At 35.6% G+C, this 21,024-nt stretch overlaps 1 protein-coding gene across 2 annotated transcripts in view; it reads right to left on the bottom strand.

The window, feature by feature from the left end:
• The window catches only part of March1 (membrane associated ring-CH-type finger 1), an 870,419-nt gene that overhangs the window by 325,224 nt on the left and 524,171 nt on the right, over positions 1–21,024 (bottom strand). For both annotated transcript variants that reach the window (XM_004630613.2, XM_023714702.1), the window contains exon 3: positions 4,166–4,314. In XM_004630613.2, coding sequence (XP_004630670.1) covers positions 4,166–4,276 — 111 coding nt within the window. In that variant the 5' untranslated portion in view covers positions 4,277–4,314. The remainder of the gene's footprint in view (positions 1–4,165; positions 4,315–21,024) is intronic.

Raw genomic sequence — 21,024 nt, 5'->3', positions numbered from 1 at the left:
ATCTTGTACTATGAATAACTACTACAAAGACAGCAATATGCAATGTATTAATTATTGTAACTGTCCTACTAACCGTTTTGAAACTGATTGCTACGTCTTTCTCAAGAAAATTAATATTTAAAAAGCAGTAGTGGCGTTTATACCTTTGCAAACTTAGTATCAGGAGGCACAAGGTTGCCTAGTGATTAATAGCCCTAATTGACCACAGGATGTTTTTCTCAAGACTGAGGCAATTTCACTGCTTTAGGCCCTAAAGCCTGGTGCTGCCCTCCCACACATGATCAATTTCCAGCTTCAGGTGCTCCCAGCAGTGAAGTAAAACATTAAGCTTTAAAAGTCACTTTAATGAAAATCCAGAGAATTTTGGTTTAAACAATTTAGCTATTATCTGATACTTGTCAAAGTGCATCTATAAATGCTTTATAATTCATGTTAAGTTGGTGCAAGCTCATGACAAACAGTTTCACTGACAAGGATAACTAGCTTGCAGAGAGGATCATGTTTGAGTAAGATGAGGCAGTGTGGGTGACAATTTTAATGAATCTCTCCCCAAACTCTGAATCTTCAGCAGTGCTAGACACATCTCTCCATACCTACATCCCTCACCCATCAATCTGTTGGCTAAAATTTAAGGGCAATTCTGATTCCCGTGCCTGGCTAGTCAGCTGAGAATCTATTCCTCCTAATATACACTCACAAATATTTTTCTCAATATCATGATTTCTGTGTCAATGCTGCCATGTGAATGTCTGTGTTGTCTCAAAACACATGCGCAGAAATATTACCCATACAGTGATGATAACAGAAGTCGAGCTGTTGGAGGGCAGCGAATGGGGTGTGAACGCAGACCCTTATATGTGGGATCAGGGTTGTTACAGCCCAGACTCGAGAGAGCCTGCTTGCTGCTCCTGCTACAAGGGATACAGGGAGAAGACACCATTTTTATTTTTATTTTTTTATTTTTTAGTTTATTATTTATTTATTTATTTATTTATTTTTATTTTTCAACAAATAATATACTGCATATATTCTTCTTAGTGGTTAATTGCTGTACAAGATGCGGACTTGTGATCCTATTTACAAACTCCATTAGAACAAATCATTCTATTCATTAACAGAATGTAACTATATATCTATCCCAACCACTTTGAATACACAGATACAAAATAGACATTCATCTGTATACCCCATTTTTTCTAAGTTCCGTTATTGAATATTATAGGTGTGTAAACTCAGCAAAATATTCTAAAAGAGTCCAGTAGCCCATAATAGCATTGGGTCTTCTGTTTAACTGGCAATGTCAGAAATTATTGACCTGAGCCCCCCACAGCTCAACTTAACAGCATGGCTTTATTTCTTATAATTTCGTCTTCATACTTTTCTGCTGGATGGTTAAGACCAAGGTAAAGCAGGACCTATGCAGCAAGAGTTGTAGCTATTTGGTCTGAGAAGGTCAGTGGAATGCCCTCAGGATTTGTCCTGAGATCCTGTACCTCAGATTGTAGAACCTTTATCAGTGCAGCCATGTGGATGAGTCACAGCCAATGCTTGGCCAATGTGCTCTCTGTGAAAGCCTGAGAGAGTATCTTCTCCCCATGAAGACACCATTTTTAACCAAGAAAAGTAAGGACTCGCTAAATCCAAATCTACCCGCAGTAGCGTCTTTCCAGCCCCCAGAACAAAGGGAAATACATTTCTTTTGTTTATGAGTCACCATATTTAGAACCTTTCTTATAGCAGCCCAAACTGCCTAACATGATAACACATAATAAAAGCTGTTAAATAAAACTAAAACATAAAAAACTAAAATTTTACTCATAATTATATATACTTTAATAAATAAATTATGTAGTAAAAGCATTCATTAATAAATAATGTAATAAAAGCATTCATATTCTTAAAAGGAAAGAAAAAACTTAAGGATTAAACAACAAAGAAAGGGCAAGGACAAAAGCCAGGAAACATGACAGGGGTAAAGCCCTATGTTTATATGCACAAGATGGTTAAGGCAATAATCCTGAGAATCTTCAGCAGATTTTGAAACTAGCAGTTAATTGGTAGGATTCTCACCCTGACTAACTGATACCTGTGTATATGCTGATACCTGTGAACTAAGCAACTGCAATGTGTAATACTAGGGTCATGCTTGGAATGCCTGTCACTCTGGTCTTCTAAATACGTACTGGTTGTCATGACATACCAATTACTGCCATATTGCCTCTCAATTAAATGTTTGTTTTAAAAAAAGGATAATAAATGAAAACAAAAGACAAGAAAAAATGTCATAGGACTCTCCTGCTACAATGCTGTATATGTTTAGATTTCTAAATTTCTGTATAAAAATATGTAATTGTTTATTTCTATTTTTTAAAATATTTTTCATTTTTTCTTCACATTCTGTAGGGATTTAAAGTTTAACGTTTCGATACTTGATGGAAAATACCTGTTCCATGTTATGTCTAAGATGTTTGATATTCAGACAGATAGTGAGGTTAAGCTCATTTGTCTACATTATAGGGTAATAATATCATTAAGCTTCTCTTCCTCAGGGTTAACAACTTAAGTTTGCCGACCAAATATTAGAGAAAAAGAAGGGCTACAAAGACAGCCAACATTTTGGCACTAGCCCTTGCTGGTCAGTGAGGACTCAAAACATAGGAGAACCTGTACTGTAATATCCTGTAACTCAATTGGGTCACAAATTTTCTGATCAAGGAGATTATGAGGCAACAGAGGAAAGTGATCAATGATGTAGAATGTGCTTAAGTAGAGTCACATGGAGAGAAAACATTTTCTCATGCTTTCACGGAGAGCAAATTGGTGAGGCAATGACCGGGACTCATCCACGTGGCTGACACTGACAAAGGATCTACAAACTACGATACAGGGTTTCAGGATAAATCCTGAGGGGATTTGACTGATCTTGTCAGATACAAAGTTAAATTTCTTGTTTAATAGGTCTTGCTTTATCTTGGTCTTAACTATCCAGCAGAAAAGTATAAAACTGCAGTATAAAAAGTAGAGCCTTATCAATATGCTGAGCTGTAAAAGCCTCAAGTCAACAACTCCTGACATTGCCAATCCTACGTATAATCCACTACTATTATGGACTACTGGACTATATTGGATTATTTTGCTGAATTCATGTAACTACAATATTTAAATGACAATGGAATAATCATCTCTGACAAAACTAAATACAAAAGGGGGATACAAATGAAGGAAAAAGAAGGGCTACAAAGACAAAGAAGGGCTACCTATATATGCAAAATAGTTAGGATAGATATGCAGCTACTTTCTTTTATTTCAGTGAGAAGAAAGATTTGTACTAATAGTGTTTGAACAGGATATCATGTTTGCATCTTGTACTCTGAATAACCACTACAGAGACAATAATATGCAATGTATTAATTATTGAAACTCTCCTATTAATCAGTTTTGAACTGTCTCATTGCTATTTGTTTCTCAATAAAATTAATAAAAAATTCAAATTAAAAAAGCATTCAAAATCTTATAAAATGATAGAATAATTTGAATTCTTACATTTAATAGAATTTTCCATCTGTAAATTAACATCAAGACTATTCTAGCCAAAATCTAAATAAAGACTGTTAAAACACCTTTTGCTAATGAGTCTTTTTCTAATCACTGAAAAACAGTGGCTAATTGAAGCTAAGCTTTTAGACTTAATGCTTGAAACAAAATATGAAAGAATACATAATTGATTTGGTCCTCAAATTATTTTTACAATCATTTCAGTCAAAAGTTGCACAAATAATAATTTTAATCCTTTTATTTTAATACTTTTAGATGAAGTATAAGAAAATAGAGAAAGTATGATTTTGATTCTCTAATTATGTGAACCCTGAACTTATTTTTACTCTTCAGTTCCATTATATAGAATAGAATCCAAGAATACTGCCTCTTTCTTTCATCCCATTAACATAATTAAAGTATAATTCTGATGTAACAGAAATAGTTTAATTTGAATTAATTGAGATTAAAATGTTTTATTAATGTGTATTAATTCAACTTAGTCTATATGAACAAACACAGTACTACAGAAAGCAAGAAGAGTATTTACTTAGAAGGCCATCCTCTCTCCCCCTTCTTAGCATTCCACCTACATACATGCCTTTTTGAGATAAAATAACTTTCCACTCACCAGTGTGGAGGTTTGAGAGGCATCGGCCAAGTCCCCTGGGGTCTCAGGTGTCCTTGTGCTGTTCGGGATTCTGTGAGGGTTCCGGGCTATCGCTTCACACCAGCCCAGCATTTTCTCCTTCCTCTTTTCCCTTTTCAATTTCTGAAATTCTGAAAATAATTTACATTCCCTGAAACACGTCATTTATTTTAGCTGAGTTTTGGAAAATAGACATAATTGAAATTAAATCAATAATTTTATGACATACTAAACATCTTATTTTAATGAGGGATTATGAGTAGGAAGATAATAGATTATTAGTAACACTATGAATACTAGCTTATTAACATTATCCTACAGTCACAAGACACTGAAAACAGTACACATCCTTTAGACAGATCTAATATCTTTTATAGCCCCTTACAACCCTATATCCATCTAAAAGTATCCCTCTACGTGACACTTCTAGATATATGATAGGAGTTAGGAATTTCTTGCTTTGGGATCTAGTGTAGTTTTCAGGGATCTGTTTGCAATAATATCTTCTTACCTCGGGATCTAATAAGAGGCCCAGTTCATTGTAATATCTACATACATGGCTAAAGATCCTGCCACACTTGGGTGAGAGATACGTTTTCACAACAGGGAAATGTTGCAATAAATTAGTGTTGGGCAGTTTCATTGTAGGAACAAACAGAGCTAGATGCTTTAAGTCAATTGCTGAACATGGTCTCCTCACACACTTGAAAGAGGCCACTACTATTGTAACACAGTACCTATTTCATAATTAGTACTTCTTTGTAAATAGTAAGAACATTCAAAACATCAGTGAAAACCATAGCATAGTAAATACATAACCCCGTAATACAATTATTCATTATCAATTATGATGAGCTATACATAAATGTATGCGGTATACTTTTCAATAAGAACACAGTGCGTTTGTTTACACCAGCATCACCATAAACACACACATGAATACACTGTGCTATGATGGCGAGAAAAGTAGGATGCCCATCAGACTTCGTCAGGGCCATGATAACCTGCAGAACCATGTTCTATGTGCAGTCAATCCTTCATAAAACATCATCGTACAGCGTACAGCTGCATGTCCGTGGAAAATAGAATTTGGCACAGATTTTCAGCTGAATTTCTTAGAGAAGCAGAAGAAAAACTAAACATAGGCCAGTGATAGAGTAGCCATTCTAGTAGCGCCATGATTCCCTTTCCCAGAAAGCGCTGCCAAGGGAAGAAGGAGTAATTTTTGTGCAAGTATAGTACATTTAGAATGTGACATCCAGGTCAAGTATAATCTATCAAAAATAATGATTTAAAAACCCTTACTATGCCATGTATAGAAAAAAAATCAACAATTCCTTTTGCCCTTCCAGAAATTTCCATTTGGGGCAAATTTTTCTGTCTGGAGAAGTCATATCATCAAGGACTTTCAACATAATAGAGAAACGTTGTTTTCTTGTAAAGTTTTATGGTCTACTTTTCCACTCCACCAGTCTCAGTAATTAGAAATAGTTTATTGCAGGTCTTTAGTTAAATGCATTACACTGTCAATTAAATATCAAAAATAATGTGGAGTAATTATTTTTTGCAGCATCCAAAGCAATTAGCAATCTGGTGGTTTATAACATTTCAGGGATTTAAAATAGCACATTTTAGAGCACTAAGAAAAGAAGCATAAAGAAAGGTTGCACTGTGGATTGATGTGTTATTACTCTAAATGACAAAATACTCAAGTCAAATGGATCTGAACAATGTAAATAGGAAAATGATTTAAAAAGTTTCATAAAATATAAGTTTGGGATACTGAAGGAAATAGATTTCTTAATAAGATTGGCAATCTTATACAAATACCTGATTCATTTCAGGTGGAGGGAAATGGGGAAGGTATCTTAGAAACAATTGTTTGAATGATAAATTAATTATGCTTGTTCTTGCAAACATAGTGCTTGATGCTTTATTTAAAAATCTTATCTGTTGAATGTGAAATCTGCATGGCCAAATAACTTAGCTCTATAATTTAATCATCAACCTAGTGCTTTAAACAAAATGTTGAATTTACAATTGAATAAAAACATAATAAAGTACCTAAAACAATTAGGATTTTAGCTTCCATTCTGGGAAACATTTGTAATAGCAGCCAAATTTTATTTCCCATTCAGACTGAGAAGTTGTTTGATTTCATTTGTCAGTGTGTTTTTGATGTACAGTGGCAGCGGTGGCTGTGTCATGACTGTTGTAGCTGCGCTCAACAATATCTTGTCTTCTGCTTTGTAAAGCACTCATATTTTAAACTGCATTTGGGAGCATTTTTTTTAACATCATGGCTGTTAAAGAGTGTAGAAATAGAACTTCAGAGTTACAAATGTTGATTGCTGAGCCTCGGCAGACCAACTTTCTCCCTACCCAGGTCTGGAACCCTCATTGTATTCTTAGATGTAAGAATACGCTGTCAGCCAGAAGGGTAGTCAAATTATAAGCATTTGTAATTAACCCTGAAACACTTTAAACTGTAAGTATCATTAGTAATATTTCAGAATGGAAAAGTGGTCATTAAGTATTCATGTTAATTGCCATCTAACCATTGAACCAAGCTAATATCAGCTGCAGCAATGAGAAACTTATATAATGATTACAGGAAATTGAGATTTAACTAAGCTTAATTTTTAATATGCTACTTCAAGCAGATATTTAATTTAATAAATAGGAGCACAGTGAATTCTCCATGGACTAAATTGACAACAAATTAAAATTAGGAAAAAAAAGTGCGAGGCAGTGGGGTGTATCTTATGGAGAATGATTTACATTTACTTCAGGAAACATGTACTGGGCACAGCTTTTGTGCCAGATATTGTGCTTGGAATCACGAGTACAGAAATGGATGTATCCCTGCCTCAGATCAGCAGGGGAAGCAGACAAGCGCACGAACTTCTACACACCGTAGGATGAGAGCCAGGCTAGGAGTACACTGAACTTTATGTAAACTTCAAGAAAAAACATTAACCCTGGCTGTAAAAGAAAGCTGATTTGGGGAGGGGGCCAAAGAGGAAAGTGATCAATGATGTAAAGTATGCCTAAGGAGAGTCACATGGAGAGAAAACATTCTCTTAGCCTTTCACGGGGAACACATTGGCCAAGCAATGGCCGTGACTCATCCACATGGCTGCACTGACAAAGGATCTACAATCTGAGGTACAGGATCTCAGGATAAATCCTGAGGGGATTTCACTGACCTTACCAGATCCAAAAGCTACAAATCTTGTTGCATACGTCTTGCTTTATCTTGGTCATAACCACCCAGCAGAAAAGTATAAAAATGAAATATAAGAAGTAAAGCCATGCTGTTATGTTGAGCTGTAGGGGACTCAGGTCAACACTTTCTGACACTGCCAGTCAAGCAGAAGACCCAATACTATTATGGATTACTAGACTCTTTTAGAATATTTTGCTGAGTTAACACACCTATAATATTTGAATGATAGAACTAAACAAAAAAAGGGGATGCTGATGAATGTCCATTGTGTATCTGTACATTCAAAATGGTTAGAATAGATATACAGTTACATTCTCAATAAATAGAGGAATTTGTTGTAATAGTGTTTGTAAATAGGATATCATGCTGCATCTTGTACAGCAAATAACCACTAGGAAGAGAGTATGCAATGTGTTAATTATTGAAACTGTCCTACCAATCTGATTTGAAACTGTCTCATTGCTATTTGTCTGTCAATAAAATTATGGGAAAAAAATTTAAAAAAGAAATAAAATTACAATTAATTAAGAAAATTGAATTTGTCACTCTTCCAAAGACTTCTGCCACTCCAAACTGTGCTGCACAGTTGCAGGGGACAAGCATTCTCAGCAAAGCCATGCATATGGCACTTCACTACAGAAGTGCTGTTCACATCAAGACCAAGTGCACGGCACGTCTGGACCTGTGCAACTGGGCAGTTCAGCGTGGCTGATTTCTTCCAGAGCAGCTTGCCTATTGATCATACATCAAGCTCAAGTCTAATATAAATTAATCTCAAAATAGGAAATTCCTCTCCCCTTGCTGCAAAATGCAGTTGCCTGACTCTTTAAATATACAGTTCCTCAACTTTGCCTATTCTATGCCACATGAAGTATAGTGTAGTTATGGTGCAGATATATATTTCCTCTCTTAGTCTTATTACATGTAATGACTTACCTTCAAATTTGAGAGTTTACGATGACCTTCATTGGAAGGTTGAAGGGTAGTTGCAATTGGAAAATTTTTGAGATTTGACTGGACTGTGTATTTGTATAGTCAATGAGTTTTTAAGAACTATGTATCAACTACTGGACACATTCCTCACCCCTGGAATACTAATGAAGATTTCAGTGATGAAAGAAACAACTTGAAAACAGAAGAACAATGGAGTGATTAGTGACAGGAAACACATATCTGAGACATAGTATTTGTTCTTTTAAAATACCTGTGTGTGTGTGTGTGTGTGTGTGTGTGTGTGTGTGTGTGTTCTGAACCAATCTACAGATTCAGTGAAATTCTTGGCAGCTATTTTGTAGGCATTCTGTTAAGGATTGTATCTAGAAATCCCTCCAAAGCCCTGTGCATTCATATGTGGGGCTTTTCAGAAGTGGCTGGATCGAGGGTGTGTGAATACTGGTTAAGGGCACCATGACTGCATTAATCCACTGGCTGGTGTAGCATTGTTCTGAGTGTGGTACTGGGAAGCCTTACCTCAGGTGTTGGTGGCATCAACCAATAAGCTTGCAGCTTGACTGGAATATAGAGGGACAGAAGAGAAGATAGGCTTTCTGCTTGTTGCTTCCTACTTTCTGCCTGCCACCCCATGAGCTGTTTCTCTTTTACCATGATGCTCCACCATGCCACACTGCCTTAAAGCCAGCTAAGTAGGTACTAAACATGTACAAACTCTAAGCTTAAATAAAGCTTTCCTCCACTAACTTTGACATTATGCATTTGTAAGAGTACTGAGAAAAGTAACTAAGATACATTGGAAAATTTATTCTCAAAATTTGTTTAGGAAAGCAAAATGTTAAACTAGACAACGCAACACTGAAGTGAGAATACACAGTATCTGGTTTCAAAATTTATTATAAAGTTATAGAAATCAAGAAAATATATTACTAGGAAAATAATACACTGCACAATAAAAGTAATATGAGGTCCATATTAGATTCAAATATAGTCAATTTATCTTTGACAAAGGAACAAAGAAACTAAGGTGTCTTCACACAGAAGAGAAAGAGGAGGAGAAAGAGGAAGATAAAATGAAGAAGAGGAAGAGGAGGAGGAAGAAGAAATAGACTTGAAACTTTTCACAAAATTTAATTAAAAGGGATCATAAACCTATATGTAATTGCAAAACTATAAAACTTGTGGAAGAAAACAGGAGAAAATATAGGTCATTCTGGGATTAGCAAGGAGGCATTGAATACAGCACTGAAATCATGATTGTGAAAGAAAAAAATTTCAAAGTTGGAAATGTGTTAAAATCATACACTTTTGCTATAAGAAAGACTCTTGAAAGAATAAAACATCAAACAAGCCAAACCTAGGAGAGAATATTTTCAAATTGCAGTGAGATAAAGCCTAGTAGCTGAAACATACCAAATTCTTAAAACTCAACAGAAATAGAACCAATAGACCAGTGAATAATAGTCAAATGATCTGAACTGCATTTCAACAATAAAGATACATATATGGAATGACATGAAAAATGCTCACGATCATATGTCTTCAGATGAATGTAAGTAAACACAACGTGTTATAACTGCGCACCTATTAGGATGGAAAATGTCCAACAATGCCATACAATGCTGGCAAGGATGAAAAGTATCGGAATTCTTATCCATTGCTTGTGAAAATGCATGGTGCTCCCGCCACTTTGGAAGACAGTTTGGTAGTTCCTTACAAAGGTAACCATAGTCTTCCTAAGCAATCTAGCAGCTGTTTTTATAGTTGTTTGTACAACAAATTTTAAAACTTACATCTCACAGAAACCTATATATACATTTTTATAGCAGCTTTATTCATAATAATCAAAAACTGAAAGCCCCGAAGATGTTCTTCAATAGATGAATATATAAAATATTTGTGTTACATCAATGTAACTTTATATTATTGATGAATAAGAAGAAATGAGTTGCCTAACTACAAAAGCATGAGTGAACATTAACTGCATGTCACTGTATTCAAGGAGGCAGGCTGAAAATGGATGCTTCCATTTGGCTCCAATTACATGATATTCTAGAAAAAGCAATGCTATAGTGACAATAAATGATTATTTATAGCCCAGTGAAACTATTCTGCATGACTCTGTAATGATAACTACATTACACTCTGTACTGGAAAAAATCTACAGAACTTTCACAGGTCAAAGATTTAACATTCATGTATGCAAATTAAAGTATTAAAGAGGTTGAGGATTTCTAGATAAAATGCAGACGGAAAAATACAATTTGAGTATATTACAAATGTATAGAACAACTTCGCTAAAGAGTGTGAGGGAAAATGTGCTGACTCAAGTACATTGAGAACTGAGTGGGGTCTGTAAGGTTGGAACAGAAGACATTATGTGTAAGCTGTAGCAGATTTCTAACAGGCGATCAACTTATTATACCCAGCTGAAGTAAGCTAGTGTGGTCCTGGGTATTGGAGGCCCTCCTGAGGGTTGTTACCAGAGCCAAGAGGGCAGAACAGGAGAAGCTGCTAAAACGCTGTCAGGGATGCTGTTTGGAGAAGCTGTTGGAGCTTCTAGAAGACACTAGTTCACATGGGCTGTTCTCCTGGAGGACCTTATCAATCTGGCTTTCCTGATGAACTTTGAAGAAGCTTGGTCCTCATCTTGAGCATCACCTCCTGGCTCCAGAGGGGAAGATGGTGCACTGCTCAGCCTCGTGAAGAGGCTTGTTGCATTGGCTTTCCTGATGGGAGCTCAGCTTTCCTCATCACTGGAGGAGCTCAGGACCTCACTGTCGCTGAGCATGGCTGTGGTACTTTGGGGGAGCTATGTTGCTTACGTTGAGCATTGCTTCCTAGCTCCAGTTCAGATCTCTCAGCGAGAGCACAGATCCTTCATCCCACTGGCATAGACTTCCACCACTGACCTTTAGGCCTTTCCAGTATAGATCTGTGAAGCGAGCCTGCATGAGATCTTGTTGTGGGCTCTAGGCCTCAGCTGGACTGGTGGGAGGCACTGCTATGAGCTTTAGGTTTTCAGCTGGACTCATGCTGGATATCAAGATCCAGGCCCTTAGCTGGACTCCTTAGTACTTAGTGTGTGGATAGATTTCCTGCACTTGTATATGGTTGTTAGGTGATTCCTGATAAACCAATATTATAAAATATGTCCTATACTACATTGTTTACCTTGTAAAAACCCCACACCACGACATAAGCACTGGGCCCAAATTCATAAAATTGTTTCCATGGAGTTATGGCTTAACAATTCTGACTATAAATGTATACCAGAAATGAATAATTAAAGTAAATGTCTGATAGCAAGAGCCACATTTTTCAATGTTGAGGAGAGGGAAGTTACATTTATCTGGAAGTAGAGAAGATATTTGCCCTACAGTAAGGGATCAGTGTTGGAGGCTTCACTAGGAAATCAGTTTTAAAAATATTGATTGATTGATTGACTGATTTGGAACAGGATGTTGCTATGCAGCTTAGACTCAGTGATCATTCTGCCTCAGCCTCCCCAGTGCTGGATTATAGGATAGGAGTGCACCACCACACCTAGTTTCAGTGGCTGGCTGGGTGTGGGACAAGAAGCACATATGGGACTGGGAATTGAACCAGGGTCCTTGTGCTTGCCAGGCAGGCAATTAGACTGCTGAGCTATCTCCCCAGCCCTAGGAAATCATTTAAGCTTCATACAGATATACCTAATTTTATAGAAATATCTGTAAATATATCTATCTATATGGGATTCTATTCTAAATTATATAGCTCAGGCATTTATTATAGAAAAAGACTGAAGATGAAGTAAGAAGTTTTGAGGGTATGGTTTTAAGCCCAGGAGGCTGGAAGAAAAGTGCGTATAACATTAGGAATGCAAAAGTTGTCAAACTATCTTTATTCAAATGTTCCAACAAAATCATTCCCTCCGGACTAAAATAAGCTATTTTCTGCTTTTGTCTGTTTTAGAAGTGAAGGAATTTGCTGAGATTGAGAAATTCCTAAATTTTAAAGCAATATTTTTTTTTTCTGTATTTTAGGGAAAGGTCTACAGGGAGTTCAGGGTCTCACTGCTGGATCAGGCTTGTAGTGATTCTCCTGTTTACAGCCTACTAAGTGCTGGGATTACAGGTACATGCCACCACACCCAGTCTCAATGGCTGTCTCAGAGAGCCCTGGGGGTGGGGCCAGCACTGTATGGAAATCCTGGCCCTGCCCTGCACCTGCTTGCAGGCCCTTTTAATCCATTGAGCTATTTGGCCAGCCCTAAAGCAAAACTTTGAAAGATACATTGTATTATGTGCATAAGATGTATACTTTCTCAGTATTTGATTTATCATGGGTATGAAATTCTGGATTTATAAGATGGGCTAAAATGTGTTTCTTGAGTAGCTATTTCAAAATATACTTGAGATTAGCTCAGTAAAATATGATTTTCTGGTTTTTTTCATATTGAGCTTTATTTGTCTTTAAAAATTTCACAAAGCTTGACTTAATGGTAACAGATTTCTTGAGAAAGTCCATTACCATGTGAAATTAAGTTCTGATTATGGTTATTTTGTACTAAAATTCTTGCCAGAATTTATTCTTTATATTTTAGAAGTCATTGGAATGTTTTGCATTAAATTTTCAAATGTATGGCATTTGTCAGCTGAATAGCAGCTGAGAGTATGGTTTCTAGGAAGATCAGCTTGCTCCTGAGAAATGACACTTTTATGCACTTGTAGTTGATTTCAGGTGACTGTGTTTCTTATTGCTAATGGAAAACTCATGAAATGCTAGGGTTTTATTATAGACCAGTGTGAGTGACCATTTACACCCAATATTTTACATATCTGTCATTGTTCTACTGACAGCCATAATGTCTAGGCTACTTCATTATATAAGCCTACATTGTTAACATCTGAAAACAAAAATGAAAATGTGAATAGAGACTTGCCTAACTATGGAGGTATATTTTAGGACTTCTCACTTTTAAATGAAAACCATTTTTTCTGATAGTTTTTGCAAAAATCCTTAAAATTTAAAAATGCCATGTACAACTTTTTCTCTGTTTTGCTCATGTTAATATATTTTAGACCTTGAAGATAGTGGTAGGCAAACATTTCATGAACAAAAATAAAATTGCACAGGAAATACTTGAAAGAATCAACAACTGGGATCTCCCCTTATTGAGAAGTTTCTGCATGTCAAAAGAAATTACCAACAGAGTGAAAAGACAACCTACAAGTTTTTTTTTTATTTTTTTATTTTAAGGAAGGATCTACAGGGTGTTTAGGATCTCACTACTAGATCTGACTCATAGTGATCTACCTGTTTACGGCCTCCCAAGAGCTAAGATTACAGGGGCGTGCCACCAAGCCCAGTCTGACAACCAACAAATTTGGAAAAAAAATCTTAACAAATAATCACTCAAAGATCTTCTATCTTGAATATATAAAGAACTAAAAATAATTAGGGCCCCAAAATTTAAAGACCCAATCAAAAAATGGGCATCTGAAATGAATACACACTTCTCAGAGGAAGAAATACAAGAGACAAATACAGGAAAAAATGCTTCACATCACTGGTCATTCGATAAATGCAAATTAAAATAACATTGAGATACCATCTCACCCCTGAAAGAATGGCTATCATAAAGAAATAAGCTAAAAACAAATACTGGAGAGGCTGCTTGGAAAATAGGGACACTTTTCCACTGCTGGTGGAATGTAGATTGGTACAACCACTATGGAAATTAGTATGGAGACTCCTAGAAAAGCTAGGACTGGAAATCCCATTCAGTCCAGCTATCCCCCTTCTGGGAATTTTCCCAAAAGAACTGAAAACATCATATCATAGTGACATATGTGTGCCTATGCTTATAGCAGTACAATTTGTCATAACCAAATCTTGGATGCAACCAAAATGCCCATCACCTGAGGAATGGATGAAAAAGATGTGGTGTTTTTATACAATGGAGTATTACTCATCTATAAAGAAGGACAAATTCGAAGCCTTCATATGTAAGTGGATGCAACTTTTAGGCTATATTCAACTTGAGACTCATGTGTAAATATCATATTGTCTCCCTAGTGTAAGAACCCAAAAGAAGAAATAAAACCTGAAAAGTATAACAGAGATAGTTAAATGGAAAGAAATGGAATATAAGGATTACACAATGAAGAGGAGAGAAAAGAGAAAAGATAGTAAAAATGGTAGGGGCAAAATCATGCAAGTATATATACGAGGTGGATGAGGTGATTGTAGTAAGAATTTCCATCAGTTTTATGAAAATAGCAGTTAAGGAGTAGACTTCTCTCCTTGGCTAACTGTGTGCAGATAACTGCGATCTAAGCAACTACACTTAGGACAGCAATGCACAATACAAGAGCTTGCTTGGGATACCTGCCATCTTGGTTTTCTAAATGTGAACCATTTCTGATGTCGTATCAATTATTACTATACTCTTTTTAAAGTAAATTTTTTAGAAAAATGTAATAAAAGAAAAAGAGACACAAGAACAAAAGTTTGTTTTCTTAGAAGCATGAGGTAATATTCAATCATATGTCCCATCTTACATAACTATATCTGTTAATCTGAGCAACAGATTTGATGGTAAAAATAGATAATATATCATTCATTATTTTTTTTTTTGCAGAACTGGGGATATCATTCATTGTTAATCAGCTGTTTTTGTTTTGGAAATCTGTAATATATGTATTGTATGTTAAAACATACATATATAGATATATAGATAGATAGATATTAGACCATCATTCTTTAATTTTTTCATATGAACACTTGGAAGTTTTACTTAATTTTTAATAATTTAAAAACTATATTTTAATCTTTTTAACACTGTGACATTATAACTCTTCTAAAAGATAATGTTTTCATTATTTACTTTTGGCCTCTAAAGAAAATCAGAAGTTAACTGACAATATAATTTAATGCTTTCTAATGATTCTAGTGTCATTTCTTACACATTTAGTATAACCATGAGTATTTGTTCATGTTTTAATATCACCAAGTTTTTTTACAAATCTTTTGCACCTATTTTAACTTGATGTTCTAAATACATTTTTGTAAAACTTTTCTGATGAATTATGCAAAAGGTATTCATATAAATATATTTCTAAGCTACATTTGTATACCAAGTTAGCAAATACTAGTACACATTCCAAGTGAATATCCTTCCTCTCTCCTTATCTAGACTTTTACTCACGATACTTATTTAAAGGTAAGAAAAATAGTTCTTGCAAGTCATTATAGTGTGTAATGTATATATAGAGAGATAGAAAGATTACATTTTTATAGTATGGCATTATTATCTTTAAATTGTTTGAAGATAACAAGTCTCTTTATATTTTTAGATAGCTACTAAGAGTTGCCATAAATGTACACTTTGTAAAAGTTTTTGTAGCATTTCACATATAGAAGCATATGTGTGAACTGATTTCCGTATATGAGGCTAATTGAACTTGCAAATATAGATATACTACTTGGAATTTACTTATTTTTGAAATAAAATTAGCATGCATGACCTAATCAGAATTGTATTCCATGGGCATGAATGTTATGAATATGGCTATATTTTAATAGATTTGATCATCTTTCCTCATGGATGTGTTACCTGAAAGATGACTTAAGACACTAACAGCCAAATGTTTTTTTATTTTGCTGTAGGCTTGCCACATATTACCCTGCCATATCCAGAAATGACTTTGTCCAAATTCCCCAAATTATGGCAAAGTTATTCTCTGATATCTAGACTTTAGATACTACACTTAAAAAATTATGAGCCAGGATCTAAACTTTAAAGTGATCAAAAGCTTTATCAGCATTCTTCAATTTCCATTTTTCCCAAGACCCTCCTCCTCCTGCTTAATCTCACTCCTTCCTCTTCTGTTCATCTCTGTGGTTCCTCTTGCCCCCTCTCATACTCCCTGCTTGTGTGAATTCTGTAACCGATGACTTCCATCATCAGTGTTCCACATGTGCTACATGAGCACTATCTGTTCATTGTTAGTCTCTCCAACAACAGGAAGAGTATTCCAAAAGAGAGATGCAGGTGTTTGTAAATGGGTCCCTTAAATCCACAGGACCAAGAACACAATAGTAGCGCTCAATAACCACAACATTAAAATATCAAATATCAATATCAAAATAAGAATGTGAGAAATTTTCTAAGAAAATATTTTTGACCTATTGATGAAAACCAAAAACATAGTCAATGACCCAATTTGTAACACAGACTACATGAAAAATGGAAAAATTTTCTACATAACATTAATAAAATTAAACTCACAATGAGACAATGTCATGTTATGGAGATTTGGAAAAATAACTCTGCAAACTCTTGACACAAACCAAAACAGTCCATAGGATACATTGGAGAAAGTTGTTCAACAGCTGTTACAAGAGAAAAGCAAAACATATTTGGGAAGTATAACAAATCTGAACTTTGGCACAATTCTAATTTCACCTCAAAAGAATTCTCCTTCTGTCTCTGCCTCTGCCTCTGTCCCCTTCCCCACCCCTCCTGATCCCTTTCTCCTCAACTCCTTCTCCTTTTTTCTCCCTCTCTAGCTCTCTGTCTCTCCTTTATAAACATACACTTACCCACACAGATGTGTCATTTGAACTAATCCCATGAAACCTAAATTCGAGTATGTGAACACTAACTTTTAAAACAGAATCTGTGACTATCCTCCTGAAGATAAATTTGCTAATAACATTCATTTTATTTCACTGCAGAGAAAAAAAAGTTGAGTTGGTGATAAACGTTAAAAAACACCTTTTGACACAAAAAAAGAACTTTGCTGGACTGTGTTTTCCTGAAGGTTGTCTGTGTGCTGACGACAAAGTAGTGTTCAATCTCAGAGAATGATTCTTCCAGAAAAGAATAGAGTCCCATAAAATAATTAAGAATGTCTGGTATAATTTAGAGCTCTGTTCCATAGATCTGACTACATGATTTTAAGTACAATTTAATAGGCTATTTAAAATGTTCTAAGGAGGTCCTTCAAATTTATTTCATAAGTTACAAAAATAAATGCCTGAAATTTTAACAGACTAGAAGGAGCAAAGTTACTATGGCCAAAGGGGCAAGAAAATACCTCAATAAAAGCAAGCCTTTATAGAATCGTGTACTTCAGAAATTACATGAGTGAGTTAGACAACATCTAGGTAGCATGCTTTATTTCCCCACGCAGAATCTAGGATTGGGATAAGTAGGGCTTCTGAGTAGCTAGCTATACATATCAGGCTACTGCTTAGGAACTTGTTTTCAAGATGCTCTATGACCTTCAGCGCCGGTGAATTCCAGTAAGACAACTGAATGGCTTCGATCAGATAATGAGAGGACCCAACATTCCACAACCTGAAAGTGGCAGAAATGAAACTCTGATCTGAGGAACTGTAACTCTAAAACAGATGTAAAATCTGTTCCAGGGCAAGTATGTCTTGCTTATTGTGACTTCAAATTTCACTATCAAATAAAAATAAAATTACATACTATATGCTGCTACTATTTAAAATTCCTTGTAAGTAGTCTGTCAGACAACCCAAGGGAGAAGAAAAATGCTAACATAAAGCATTACAAGCAGTGTATATACTAAAAGACATTATTATGCAGCACTATAATAGAAAAATGGTTGAGGCCCGTGATATTCAAAAGCAATGTTGTGCAAGAAATATGTACCCAGAGTTGGTCATCTCATGACTTGCATGAAGTTTGCTTGATACATTGTCCATATCTATGCTATTATAAAGTAAGATCTTCTTGTCAGTAATGTTTTGCCTATGACCCAATAGACACTAAAATCTCATACTTATATCTTAGACAATATCTAATTAGACAAATTAAAGAGTTTGAGGGATTTGTACCTTTCAAAATAGGGAACTCTTTGGAAACTAGAGAAATACAAATTCATACACTTAAATATTGGTCCTATCTTAAGAATTTGAAACTCATTTTAGTTAGAGTCAAAGATTTAATATCTAACATTTAAAAGTGTTTAAAAGTTGGTTCTCTGGCTAAACATGACATTGCATTACTCACATACAAACCATAAGGGAAAAATGATGTCTTTGAAGCACTTATTTTTCAATTATTTTCCTTAATTTCAATATTGTATTTAAAGGGCCTATGTCAAATGACTATTGTCATTAAGATGTGCCTGGAATATTTCTTAATTGAAAAGCTTTATCATATACACCAATCTTATTTTCCATTACTTTCGCCTTTGTCCAAGCATGTTGAAGATTTGAACAAAATAAAATTTAGATATTGTATTTCTGATAGCATCCAAGATTTTTGTTTGATTTCATTTACTTTTTTGGCATATTTTAAATAGTATTTTATGTACTACAGAAGGGATTATTTAAAATTAATTAACCTATAAGAAAAAGAATCTGAAGAAGTTAACCTATAAGAAACAGAATCTCTGATTGCTCTCAGTTCCTTCACATTCTTTTTTTAAGACTTCTAGATTTAATAATCAAATTCAGTAACATAGCTGAATACAAAGTCAATATGCAAAAACCAATAGATTTTTGTACACAAACAACAAACTCACTCAGAGAGAAATTAGGGAAACCACACCCTTCACACAATCGTATGTACAAAATGATTTAGGTGTTCTTCTTTAAAATACTTGATCAAATGGAGCAAGCACAGGAAATGGCCATAAAATAGCTGGAAAAATTAGAAACAGAGGCCCTAGAGGATTTCACTGAGGACAAATCATGACTTCTTTAGAGGAGAAAAAGTGCAATATTTTAGAAAATATTTCTCAAGACACTTATTGTTCCACAGTGTGGGCCAAATAAGTGGGGGAAACACAGTACAGTGCATATTCTTAAATTTACACATAGCCTAAAGGGAAGGACTATGTTTATCATTGTTGCTTTTTTAATAATATTTTTTCTATAATTTTATTGAGAAACAAATAGCAATGAGACAGTTTCAAACCAAATTGGTAGGACAGTTTCAATAATTAACACACTGCATACATTCTTCCTAGTGGTTAATTGCTGTACAAGATGCAGACATGATATCCTATTTACAAACACTATTACAACAAATTCCTCTATTTATTGAGAATGTAACTATATATCTATCCTAACCACTTTGAATACACAGATACAAAATGGACATTCATCTGTGTCCCCTTTTTTTGTTTAGTTCCGTTATTTGAATATTATAGGTGTGTAAACTCAGCAAAATATTCTAAGAGAGTCCAGTAGTCCATAGTAGTATTGGGTCTTCTGCTTCACTGGCAGTGTCAGAAATTGTTGACCTGAGTCACCTACAGCTCAACATAACAACATGGCTTTACTTCTTGTACTTCGTTTTTATACTTTTCTGCTGGATGGTTAAGACCAAGATAAAGCAAGACCTATGCAACAAGAGTTGTAGCTTTTGGATCTGATAAAGTCAGTCAAATCCCCTCAGGATTTATCCTGAGATCCTGTACCTCAGATTGTTGAAGCTTTCTCAGTGTCAGCCATGTGGATGAATCACGGCCATTGCTTGGCCAATGTGCTCTATGTGAAAGCCTGAGAGAATGTTTTCTCTCCATGTGGCTCTCCTTAGGCACACTCTACATCATTGATCACTTTACTCTTTGGCCCCATAATCTTCTTGATCAGAAAATTTGGGACACTACTGAGTTACGTGACGTTACAGTACAAGTTTTCATATGTCCTGAGTCTTAATTGACCTTGGAAGGCTAGGGCCAAAATGCTGGCTTTCCTTGAGGCCCTCCTTTTTCTCTAAGTTTGGTCTGCAAACTTAGGTTGTTAACCCTCCAGAAGACAAGCTTATTGTTATTACCATAGAACCTAGGCTATTAAGCTTAACCTCACTGTGTGTCTGAATAGTTACTTCACATTCTGGTGAAACATGATGGGGTAAGCAGAGGGGAGCTGCAGTCTAGGGATGCTGCCTTTGCTGCTGTAGAGCCGAGAACTCACAGGAGGAGGCTGGAAACGAAATACAACAATGCGGGAGTATCAACCATGAGCGTTCCTGTGTGAGACGCGAATTGCTTTTGTATTGGGGGATGATTTATACTCAGACTTGGAAGAGCTGATTCAAAATACAGCTTAAGGGCCAGGGAGATGGCTCAGCCAGGGCCTGAGTTCACTCCCTCTTTCCAGAAAAAAAAAAAGAAAGAAAGAAAAAGAAAAGAAAAATAAAGCTTTGTATGTGGTGTGGTATGAAGAGGCTATTAAATGAGAAATCTAGTAGTGGGAAAGGTGGTCTGTATAAAACCAAACTGGCATTATGCCTCAGCCCGTCTATATTTATTCTGTGTCCTCTTGTTTCTGGTTTTGCCCAAAGAACTGTATACAGATCCTGACTCTTGGGAGAGCGCATATTAAGAAGGAAAGATGGTGAAAGGCAGAATAAAAGAATGGATTGAATGTGGAAAGCTATGTACATTTAAAATAAGTTCTTATGGGCCAGCCAAATAGCTCAGCAGATTAAAGCACCTGCAAGCGGAGGCAGGGGCAGGGGTTTGATCCCTGGGCCTGCCAAGCCCGCCCTGTCCCTGGAGTGCACTAAAACGGCAATTGAGACTGGACATGGTGGTGTGTGCCTGTAATCTCAGCTCTTGAGAGGCTGTAAACAGGCTGATCACTATGATTCTAATCTAGTAGTGAGACCCTGAACACCCTGTAC

This window comes from Octodon degus, unplaced genomic scaffold (assembly GCF_000260255.1).
Source record: "Octodon degus isolate 3935 unplaced genomic scaffold, OctDeg1.0 scaffold00036, whole genome shotgun sequence".
NCBI lineage: Eukaryota > Metazoa > Chordata > Mammalia > Rodentia > Octodontidae > Octodon > Octodon degus.
Note: the sequence above shows the minus strand (reverse complement) of the source record. Positions and strands in the feature narration are given on the sequence as shown.